This window comes from Diceros bicornis, chromosome 9 (assembly GCF_020826845.1).
Source record: "Diceros bicornis minor isolate mBicDic1 chromosome 9, mDicBic1.mat.cur, whole genome shotgun sequence".
NCBI lineage: Eukaryota > Metazoa > Chordata > Mammalia > Perissodactyla > Rhinocerotidae > Diceros > Diceros bicornis.
Window position 1 is genome coordinate 52962344 of NC_080748.1, and position 12000 is coordinate 52974343.

General features: G+C 34.5%; 1 protein-coding gene across 2 annotated transcripts in view; it reads left to right on the top strand.

The window, feature by feature from the left end:
- The window catches only part of PIBF1 (progesterone immunomodulatory binding factor 1), a 194604-nt gene that overhangs the window by 47691 nt on the left and 134913 nt on the right, over positions 1-12000 (top strand). For both annotated transcript variants that reach the window (XM_058548291.1, XM_058548290.1), the window contains exons 7-9: positions 4575-4683; positions 4947-5128; positions 6295-6420. In XM_058548291.1, the coding sequence (XP_058404274.1) occupies positions 4575-4683; positions 4947-5128; positions 6295-6420 (417 nt within the window). The remainder of the gene's footprint in view (positions 1-4574; positions 4684-4946; positions 5129-6294; positions 6421-12000) is intronic.

Here is a 12000-nt window from a genome sequence, read left to right on the forward strand (position 1 = left end):
TAGATTGTATTTTTATATAGGTTGTTTTTATTTCATTTAGAAGTTACTGCAGGGGGCCGGCCCCGTGGCTTAGCGGTTAAGTGCTCGCGCTCTGCTACTGGCGGCCTGGGTTCGGATCCTGGGCACGCACTGACGCACCGCTTGTCCAGCCGTGCTGAGGCGGCGTCCTGCATATAGCAACTAGAAGGATGTACAACTATGACATGCAACCATCTACTGGGGAAAAAAAAGGAGGAGGATTGGCAATAGATGTTAGCTCAGGGCCGGTCTCCCTCAGCAAAAAGAGGAGGATTGGCATGGATGTTAGCTCAGGGCTGATCTTCCTCTCACACACACACAAAAAAAAGAAGTTGTTGCGGTCTTAAAATTTGTCTTAGAACATAGGACCTAGTAAAATATCATGTGTGTAAATATTTTTAAAATCTTATTTGATGATTATTTTTATTTTATGGAATCAATTTAAATACTTCACAGTTTTATCTGAAGTTTATTCAACTATTCCTTTCTGACAAAAGGCACACATACTTTCAAAAAATAACACTTTCTGAGAATATGTTTCCCAATATGTTACTACTAAGAACCTATGGCAAATAATTTTCCTTTTACTGGAATATGCGTTTCTGTTGTTTGTACATTAATGAACCACTGATTAGCTGTGTGTTCTTAGGTAAATCTCTTATCATTTTAAGCCAAAGTTTTGTCATCCATAAGAGATGGTGCTAATACAAATAACTGCACTATGTAAACTAAGAAGATCAAATAAAGGAATATTTATGTAAGTCTTTATTTCTGTATATATAGAGAGAGAAAGAGAGAGAGAGAAACATTATCCTAGTTGTTCGCTGCTATATCTGCCTGCACCTAAAATAATTCTTGAAATATAGTAGTAATTCATTGAATATTTGTTAAATGAATGAATGCTTTATAAATTGTATAACACCATAAGTAAATTTTCAAGGATTTGGGGATATAACATTGGTGCTCCTGCTCCCAGCATGACTGACATTCAGTGTGTATTATTATGTATGTATTGTTATGTCAAAATATAGTAATTATTGGAGCTTGAAATCCATGAAAGCTATGCTCAGTGGGCTCTTCAATAAAGCTGAATTTCCAAAGAATCATTTCAAAATGAAGTAGATTGTGATGGTAAGATGACACTTTGAATTGGTGTTTTGATGTTCTCTCTGCCACCATAAATCTATATCAATAGTAGATAAGATATGAAAAGAGAACACTAGAAAGCATAATCATCAGAGTAATCCAGAGTGGCCATGAATGAAGGATAAACCAAGATGAGTCATGAGTTGATAGTTGTTGAAACTGAGTGATGAGAGCAGGAGGATTCATTATATTATCTCTATTTATATATATGTTTTATTTTCTATAATAAAAACCTAGGAAAGAAAAACATAGCCCTAATCAAAAACATGATAAACATCTTCGTGTGCTAGAAATGGAACAGAAAAACAAGGAAGAGGGGCTCAAACTGTGAACACTTTTGTTCACTCAATAGGAAGAATGGATTAAAAAAGACGTTCTGGTCACAAAAATATAAGATAAACTGGAGGGAAATCACTTTTATGTCCTTGATAAATTCTAACAAATGTGCAAAACGAAACAGGTATATGGATGTTAATTGCATCATTATTAGAAAGAATTCAAATGCTCTTCAACAGTGGAATAGAAAATTGTGATTTATTTCTACAGTGTAACTCTATATAGCAGTTAAAGTTGTTAAATTTGATCTAAATGTATGTATATGGATAAGTCAAACACAAAATACTAAATTTTAAAAAGAAAAATGTGTGTGTCCATTTTTTTTTTCCTTTTTAAAACAGTTCCTGACTTTCTGGCATCACAATGTTCTCAGGTTTATTTTGTAATTTCATTGCCTTAGCCCTTTCTTTAGGGAGTCCTGGTTCCTTTTAGTGGGTAGTGCTATTCAGAAATTAAGATTTGGGTGCTGGTCAATGCTACATTGGTTATTGTTTCTAGGCCTTTTTAGTAGGCAGCAGCAGTGGAGAGGGAAGAGGAAAGATGGCTTTAACAACACTATGAATAAGATCATACTGATACCTCTAATTCCAATTCAACATCACAATATCCAGTTGAGGGGGCTCAAACTGGCCAAATATGTACAACTTGAATATCAAAATGAATATTAACAATAATGAGTTATAATCCATCAAATAGAATAAGAATCCCTGAGTGCATGCTAATAAAAAGTAGAAAAAGAGGATCTTGACAGTAGAACATCAACCAATAAATACAAATGCATATTAGAGTTACCATTTTGTAACCTCATAATAATTTTGATTCAGCCTCATCAGTGGATAATTGAGTAAAAGTATGTTAGGGATCAATATTTACATAATTTCAGAGCATGTCCCTACGGATTACTTATTAATTGCAAAGAGCAAAAAGCTACTTCACAGTTGAGAACTTGGGCAGATACCACCTTAAGCAAATGATCAAAGTTACTCTCACCAATCATGGGATAAAGTGACATCATGTGCCTCTTTATGTGATGTACTGAGGACACATTATCACTTCTGTGGTATTCCTGCCCAAAGTGCTTAACCTGGATCTAACCATAGGGAAACATAAGACAAGTGAAAATTGAGCAACGTTCCACAAAACAGTTGGCCTGTGCTCTACAGAAAGTCAGTCATACAAGACGAAGACTAAGGAACTATTCAAGATTAAAAGAGATTAAAGACACATGACATCCAAATGCAATGCATGATAATACATTGGATCCTGGACCAGGGAAAAATTGCCATGAAGGACGTTTTTAGGACAGTTGACAAAACTTGAAAATAGATTATATTCAAAGCCTCCTGAATTTTATAATTATACTCTGGTTATATAAGAGAATATCTTTAATCTTAGGAAATTTACACCAAATTATTTAGGGATAAAGGGACCTAATGCCTGCATATAACTCTTAAATAGTTGAGGGAAAAAAAAATGCACATGGATAAGTGTGTGTTTGTGTGTAGATGTCTATACATGTATTATGTGTGTGTATACATATATACATTGACATATATGAACATCAAAGAGGGAGAGAATAAATATGACAAAGTAATATTTAGTAAACATTACAAAGTAAATATGACAAAATAACAGTTGGTAAATAAAATTATGTAAAAAAATATGATATGGAAACACTAAATTCATCATTGTATCTAGGGGATGATATAGGAACAGTGAGGAAAATATAGATAACTTCAAGTTTACCCATGGTTTTTTATCTTTTTAAAAAACAAAACTTTAGGGGCCGGGCCTGGTGGCGCAAGTGGTTAAGTGCGTGCACTACGCTGCGGCGGCCCGGATCCCCGGGCGCGCACCAACACACGGCTTGGCAAGCCATGCTGTGGCGGCGTCCCATATAAAGTGGAGGAAGATGGGCATGGATGTTAGCCCAGGGCCAGTCTTTCTGAGCAAAAAGAGGAGGATTGGCAGATGTTAGCTCAGGGCCGATCTTCCTCACAAAAAAAAAAAAACTTTAATGCAAATATAGACAAATGTTAACTGTTGTTAACTGTGGATAGCAAATTTATAGGTGTTTTGCTATATCATGCTTTGTAATCATCTTTTACATAAAAAATTCATGGCAAAGGGAATGTAATCATTACCTTGTGAAAGTAAAAGCATTTGCATGTAAAAGCACAAAATACTTAAAGTAATATGTACCAAAATATTAATACTGATAGTCATCTTTAGTTAGTGGGTTTATGGATGGTGGTTATTTTTTAACTTATGCTTTGCTCACTTTTCTTCAATAAACATAATACTTTGTTAACCAGAAGAAAAAAATCTTTTTAAATGAGTTATTGAAAATCTAATGAAAAGAAAAACAATTCTTAATAGCCCTCTCCATCTAAATACCAGGTGAGTAGATGAAATAAAGTACAAAGGAACTGATTCTGACTAGAAGGGATAAATTAAGAGTTAATAAATCTATTTCTCTGCTCATTTTTTAAGATACCTGTTACAGGTTTGGTCCAATTCTTGGTTTTACTGTTTGGGGGAAAGAGCTAGTCTGAAAATGGAAATTTGAATTTCTAGGTAATCATAAACAGTTCGTGAATGAAATAGTCACAAGAATGGCTGCCTGTGTGTCTGCTGTGCAATCTGAGTGATGAGTTAAGGGCTTTTTGACCCTCACTGAACTGAAAACCTAGAGCCGTGTATAAATTCTTTAAAAGTTTTGGCTTCAAGATAAGATTGAAGACGATTAGTAAAAAAATCTTAGAAAGGTGAAAACCTTAGAAAGTTTTTATTATTTACTGGCTAGTATAGTTTACATATTTTTTTAAAGGTAATAAATTCATATTTATGTATCTGAACAAGATCTTGAAGAGAGTTTCTTCTAAATTTGAAAAGCAGATACTTTATTGTTCGTAGAATGACATTAAGCCCTGCTGTTAGTGTGTCTGTTCCGTTTCCTGAAACATAATCAACCCTTTTAAAATGTTCATTGTAAAAAGGGATGTAAAATTTACATATGTATTTGAATTTTATTTTAGTAAAAATAAATAAGTAAATGTATTTGAATTTTATAGTGAACGTGATGCACTTGAACAGGAAGTAAGTGAGTTAAGGAGAAAACATGAAATACTTGAAGCTTCTCACATAACTCAAACTAAAGAAAGAAGTGAATTATCAAAAGAGGTAAGGTTATAGAGTCACTTGTATTTTTTTGTCCAGTGATTGTGGACATATCCCAGGGCAAAATTGTGGGAGGGACTTTTTTTCCTTTTTGATGTAGTTGCTAGAAAAAAGGGACTTTTCATAGCTCTGTTTGGATGAAAAATTTCAAGGTAAGAATTAGCCCTTTTTATGTGGTGAGCGAAAGCACAAATGAAAAAAAATATACAGTAAACCGTAAAAAGTAAGATGACATTGCTCTGGACACTGTCTCTGCGTACATGTAGGTAACCACCTTACAGCAGACTGTTACTTTACTGCAAAAGGATAAAGACTATCTCAATCGCCAAAACATGGAGCTTAGTGTTCGCTGTGCCCATGAAGAGGACCGCCTTGAAAGACTTCAAGCTCAACTTGAAGAAACCAAAAAGGCTAGAGAAGAGATGTATGAAAAATATGTAACATCCAGGCAAGATTTACATTATTTTCCATATAAATAGATATAAATTAACACCAACTTCTTTGAGGGAATTGTTGGCTTTGGGAAAGAATAGTGATATTTTTAAGGTCTATAGGATAAGATAATAGTTCATTTTGTTTCTTACAAGATACTCTTATTCTAATTAATTTTTTCTTAAGACACTGTGGTTTTTCCAGCAACCAAAAGCCTATTTCTTTTAGGTAGGGGAATATATCTCTATTTGTATTTTTTTCTTATGACGTAACCTTTTTAATTCCCTATGATTAAGCTCTCTATAAGTATTTTTTGAAAGAAAGGATATAAATTTCTCTATAGAAGTATCTTTCTGAAGAAAATCTAATCATGCGGAGCCTAACTAAGCTCACGTGTTCCTGACTGTGTGAAACATAAAAGAAGAATGAGGAGACAGCATTGCATACTGTTTTAAGATACAGGCTCTGGCATCAGACTCCTACATTTCAGTCCTGTGTTCTCTCTTCAACTAGATGTATAAGCTATTAGAATTCCTTTATACTAATAGCCCTTGTAATCCTTGAGTTACTTATTTTTATCGACACATCAAAAAGTAAAACAAATTCTACATTTTATCCTTTAAGAAGTCACACATTCATAACTTTTTCCCTAGCCTGTGATATTTTTCATCAGTTTGTGCTCCTGCTAATACCCTGTGTAATCCTTTGTGACTTTGCTAAGAGATCACAATGGCTATGGTTGTTGTGCTTAGAAGGAAAGGTTGTAAAAGTCAGAGTCATTTTGTTTTTTTATTTTATTTAATTTTGTTTCTCAACATCTACCACAGTAGATTATTATTTCTAAGTGAAGAACATTCCATATGCATCTGTTTTCGAGTCTCTGGCCATGTGCATTAAAAACTATTAGTAAAATATTTTTGAAGATGAATAATTATTCAACACAACTAACATTTTATGTTCTTATTAAGTATTTAGGGCAATATGTTTAAAAGGAAATCTTAGATGAAACTAGTTTGGAACAGTATTTTTAGAAATTATAAAACTTTAATAGCTATGTTTTTCAAGTAACATTGTATATAAAGCATATTTGACACAAAATATTAAAATCTTACATGAAGGGCAAAAGCCTGTGTCTTTTACAAAAAAAAAAAAATCATGGATATTCCTTTTGACTCCTTGCAGAGACCATTATAAAACAGAATATGAAAATAAACTACGTGATGAACTGGAACAAATCAGGTTGAAAACTAATCAAGAAATTGATCAGCTTCGAAGTGCCTCTAAGGAAATGTATGAACGGGAAAACAGGTAAAAAAAAAAAAAAATGTAGAGAATTTGTGTGTTATTTTATTTCTCTTTGAAGCTTATAGTTTCATTGAAATTAAACTTTATGTCTATGATGATGTCTTTTTTAATACATTAAAGAAAATTTGTCATAAATCTAAATATAATGGAACATTAAAGTTATAAGATCTTTGATAACTAGCTTAGAACAGGGGTTATCAGGCCTTAGACCTCTTTACTCTGGTATTCCCGCTGTCTCTTTATTACCCTGGTAACTTGTATTTTGCCTTTACCTCAGTTCAGATTGAGGACAGAGGTGAAAAGGAAATTAGAGAAAACTAAGAGATACCAGTAGTTCTTCCTGTGACATGCCAATGATTTCTCCAGAAAATTTTAAAAACTGGGATAATAATATGAAATATTGCATATACCTTATTTAGGTGCTGGCCCTGAAAGACATCATATTAGATAATCTTGAAAAAGGATCATTTTTATTCATGCAATTACTTTTAGATCACTATATAAGAGGTTCCCTTAGTTAGTGATTGGCAGTATTAGGGGAAAATAAATGCTACTTATTTCAATAGCAGTTATTTTCATAAACCATCATTATAGTTCATATGTCTTTTGAAAGTTTATATTTTAGTGGGAAAATTGTTCTGAAATTGACTTAATTGTCCTACTCTAGTTTATCAGCACTGATTTGAGTGTATATTTTGATCTTTGCCAACAAGCAAGACTTTAAATGAGACTAAGTTTGATGTTAGAAAGGTTTACATTTGAGCTCTCAGAGCAATAAATTCACTTATTTAGCAAATATTTATTGAGACCTACCATTTGCCAGATACGTGCTAGATGCCATAAATACAGTGGTGACTTCTGCCTTCACAAAGCTTGTGATCTAATGGAGGATAAAGACAAATAGAGAAACAATGATCATAATTATGATGATAAAGGAGAAATTGGTAGGATACACAGGATGAGAACACATAGACTCAAGGTGTATCTAACCCAGCCTTGGGAGAAATTAGGGAAGTCTGCATGGAGGGAGAAATACCCATGTTAACCACCTACATGATGTCTAAGAGTAAGAATGTGAGTTAGGGGAGGGGTGGGAATTGAGGGAATGAGTGAACAGCATGTATAAAAACCTGGAGGCGGGGCCGGCCGCTGGTGTAGCAGTTAAGTTCCTGCATTCCGCTTTGGCGCCCCAGGGTTCGCCGGTTTGGATCCTGGGCACAGGCCTACTCACCACTGGTCAAGCCATGCTGAGGCAGCGTCCCATATAGAAGAGCTGCAACTCTACAACTGTGATACACAGCTATGTACTGGGGCTTTGGGGAGAAAAAAGAGAAAAGAGGAAGATGGGCAACAGATGTTAGCACCAGGCCAATCTTCCTCAAAAAAAAAAAAAAAAATCTGGAGGCAGGACAAAATTAAGCTTTTTGAACAAACTGAAATTCAGTATGGCTAGAGCGCAGACTGAGAGGGAGTTATAAGAGATGAAACAGAAGAGGGAAACGGGTCCAAAACATGCATTGGACAAGTTGTCTAAGATCAGTGGGGAACGATTGAAAGATTTTAAGAATATGAGTGATATGATCATATGATCTGATTTCTGAAAAGACTGTTCTGCAGTGTGATTAATAGATTGGAGGACTATAAAGCTATAGACAAAGAGGCCACTTTTTAGAAGTTGTCTTCATTATCAAGTTGCAAAGTGATGATGGAACTAGATTAGTAGCAGTAGAGATGGAAAGAAATCGGCCAGATTGGAATAATATTTAGGAGGTGGAACAATTAGGATTCAGTGACTAGATTGGATTGGGCCGTGAGAAGAAGTTAAGGATGTTACCGGGTTTCTGGATTGGGCAGCTGCATGGATGGTGATACAGTTTTTAAGCGTTTGGAAAACGTGTTAAATTTAGTTTCATTTCGTTTGAAGTATCTGTGAAATATAGAAATGGAAACGTTGACTATATAAAGTTCTGAATCTCAGGAGAGAGATCTGAACATGAGATCGACCTATAGCATAGGTGATATTATTTCTGTTTTACAAATAGGTACTTTTAGTCTTGTGGCCCAATTCTGTATGGATTTTTTAAGCTTTTATTGACCTACTTACTAACAACCTTAAAATTTATAGGCTTATTTCTATGATAACATGCATGATTATTTCCAAACAGTCCACATTGCCACATAAACTTTGGTATGTAATCATTGTGAGAATTTCCTGAGGTTTTAGTTTTTGTTTTTGTTGTTTTAAAAAAAAAGTTCTTAGATACATCCCATGGTAACATAAGTTTAGATAAATTAGCCCCTCTTCTCTAAGATAGTTGATAGAGGTAGGTTGGGAAACAGCTGACAATCGTTTCTGGAAGCAGGGAAGCTGAAAGCAGGTTTTCTTTTCCCCAGTGTTGTTCTGACTCCATGTCCACATCAAAATGGCTAGGGCCTAACCAGGAGATTCCTGGGATTGAGGCTGTTGCCCTGGAAGCCCCAGCCAGACAGGGGACCCAGAATGACCCCATGGATATTGAAGCTAGAGTGGACACTTGCCACCAGGTGGTGCCAAACTGCAGCCCAGTCCGAATGGGTTTAAATTGCACAGGAACTCCAAGCCAGCTAGTTGTATAGGCTCACCTTTATCATTTTATTAACCTCACAGTAATCCAACCTTGTATTTTATGTGGCTGAATCTTTTGAATCACAGTTTCCTCATTACAGCAGGATTTAACTGTAGTTAGAGCTTATGTCCCACTAGTCTTTTACAAGGTAAAAATAAATTGTAAATTATTTCTTCTGAAATCTTATAACTTAGAATAATTCAGGAAAGGATTTTAGTATTCTTTGTTATAAAACATGAGATTCAGAACAAGTTTATGCATTTAGATATTTTTGTGTCTGGACAAATTAATCACTGCTTTGGACTTAGATGTGTAATTGTGTCTGTTACTTGTATTTTATCAAAGTGTGCTCTTACAATATGAGTTAAAATGGATAAGTTCTTACATTTGCATCTTTGTATTTAGTCTCCTTATCTCTCTCTCTCTTAATAAACATTTTTAGAAGAAAGTTAGATGATAAGATTAGAGAAATATGTTTTGCCTTTGGTTTGCTTTCTGTACATTGGGGGATATTAAGAGAGTGCCTTTAGATGTGGAAAAGAAAGATGGAACTCATGCCATGCAATCTGGGTATCTGCCCCTGCAGTCATACCAGTTGTTTGTGAAGTTAAGGGATTGAGAGGGAAGAGGAAGAGAGTAGAAGAGATAGAGAGTTAAGAAAAGGCATAGATAAGCAAAGAAAGAATTTGGGTACATCAAAAATACTATAGATGGGGTTATAGTGTGTATGTGTGTTTTGGTTCAGTCTGTGAGTTAAGTTTTTTGTCTTTTTCTGTACTTTATGGTTGCTTTAAAATGACACTTTGAAGCTGTGGGAAGTAATGAGTGAAACTCACTCTGGTGGTGAGATTTATTATATAAATAACTTGTTGCTTAGTAGGTATTATATGACTGAAATATACAGATCCTCTAACACATTTGAAAGAAAAGCATTATTCCCTGAACAGGGAGTATATTATGAAAGAGATTTGGAGCAAAAGACTAAACTTAAATTCTGGCTGTACCACTTATCAGCTGACTGAATATGTCACTTAATATCCCTGAAGTTTAATTTCCTTTTTGATAAAATGAGCTAATAATACTCTTTCACAGAGTGGCCTGTAAGGTCTAAATGAGATAATATATGTGGAAAGTACTTTATAGGTGATAAAGCCAAATATAAATGATAGTTATTTTGATACCTTTTGCCTATATGCAGTACTTAAAAATTTCTTTTATCCATTGTATTGACAGTTTAAGTAAAATGAGCATTATGTAAAAAACTGATAACGTTATGGAATTGTTTATCATCATTAAAAGGCTCTATTAGAAAATATGTAATTATTCTTAGTTATTGATCTCCGTAGCACTTAACCATTTTTCATAAATGACACAATATAGACGTAGAGGGGCTGCATGCCATTTGTTTCAGTCTAAATTTCTGCATAAAATGGCTACCTTATTTGTTCCTAATTAATACTGGGTGATAATAAAGTAAGGAAAGATAAATTCAGCTGATTAAGTTTTTCTAGAAAGTAAAACTGCCTTTACCTAAGGTAGTCTCAACCACAGAAAGAACTGTTCTCATAGTGATATTGTGAAAGGGGTAAGGATGAGTTTGTTAGAGGTATTCATTACGCTCTTGGTGCTGCACGGAATATGGAAATTCAGATTGCTTTACAGTTATTTGAAAAGAGGAAGGCTGTAGGGAAAGGAAGATCTAAAATATGCTTTTAAATGTAACAACTAGTATTGCTTTAGTGATGTTATTTTCCCATCATATCAATAAACCGTCTTGACTTCAGTTCATCATCTTTCAAAAATACTCAAGAAGAAACTTTAATGACATAAACTTGGAATTCGTGTAGAATCTTGTAGTGATATTAAACACCTTTGAATCTTGAATCTAAGTTTATTTACAAAGGTTAGTTGAGAATACATAATGCATTACAATAGGTGACTTGGAACTAGTGTACAGAGGCTCCATCCATCATTTTAAAAGTGTATGTCCTCATTAGTGTTTAAACAAACAGACAGACGTCTTTCGTTCATATCTTACCAGTTACCTGTATAATTTTTTAAGTTCTTTTATGGAAAAGCTTAAGAATATTCTACTTTGTCTTTTTAGTTAGATTATTCTGAAAATACATGGCTTTACAGATGACCGTTTGAATATCTTAACTTCTCTAATAATTGCAAATGAAATTTTATTGTTAACTATCTTTTATTGTTAACTATATTCTTTATGCCTGTTGGTGATTACCACGTGTTCACTGCTTAATTAGTAATATTTAAGTATTTCAGGGTGTATAGGGTGTTTCAGATATGAAGCAAGGTGAGTTCTTAGATTTACCTGCATTGTATAGCTACAGAGTACCATGTATAGTTGCATTGTATAGATGCAAGAACTTAGATTTACCTGCACTGTATAGTTCATAGGGTGGTGAGAGAGGCTAGTAAAGTAGGACAGGGTCAGATTTTAAAAGGTCCTGTTGTCAGTGGGGAATTCTTGGAGGTTTTATAGTAGAAGAGTAACATGATATATTCATTTTTTGTAACTACAGTTGCAGCATGGGGTGGATTGTAGTTGAAGAGGGCCTGGAGGCAGGGAGATGGGTTAGGAGACTGTTACAAAGTTTAAGTGAAGATGAGAAGTGGAAAGAGAGAATAAGAGCTGAATTTAAAGAATATTTAGGTAGTAGAATTGGCAAGACCTGGTGATTGACAGGATGTGGACATCAGGAATGACTCCAGCTTTCCTACTTTACCATAGTCTCAGAGAGATGGATGATCAGGTATGGCCGTTAACTCAAGGTAGCAGACAAGATTTAGAAAGGAAGATAACAATTAATTCCTGATCTTTTGCAAATATGGCAGCTCTGACCAAGCCCAAAAGTACTTGTCTAAGATCACATAGTATTACTGGAAATTTTTCTCTGCTGTGCCCCAGATATCGCTCCTCTCAGCCCTCAGAGTGCCAGAAGGAGCCTTAAGCTAC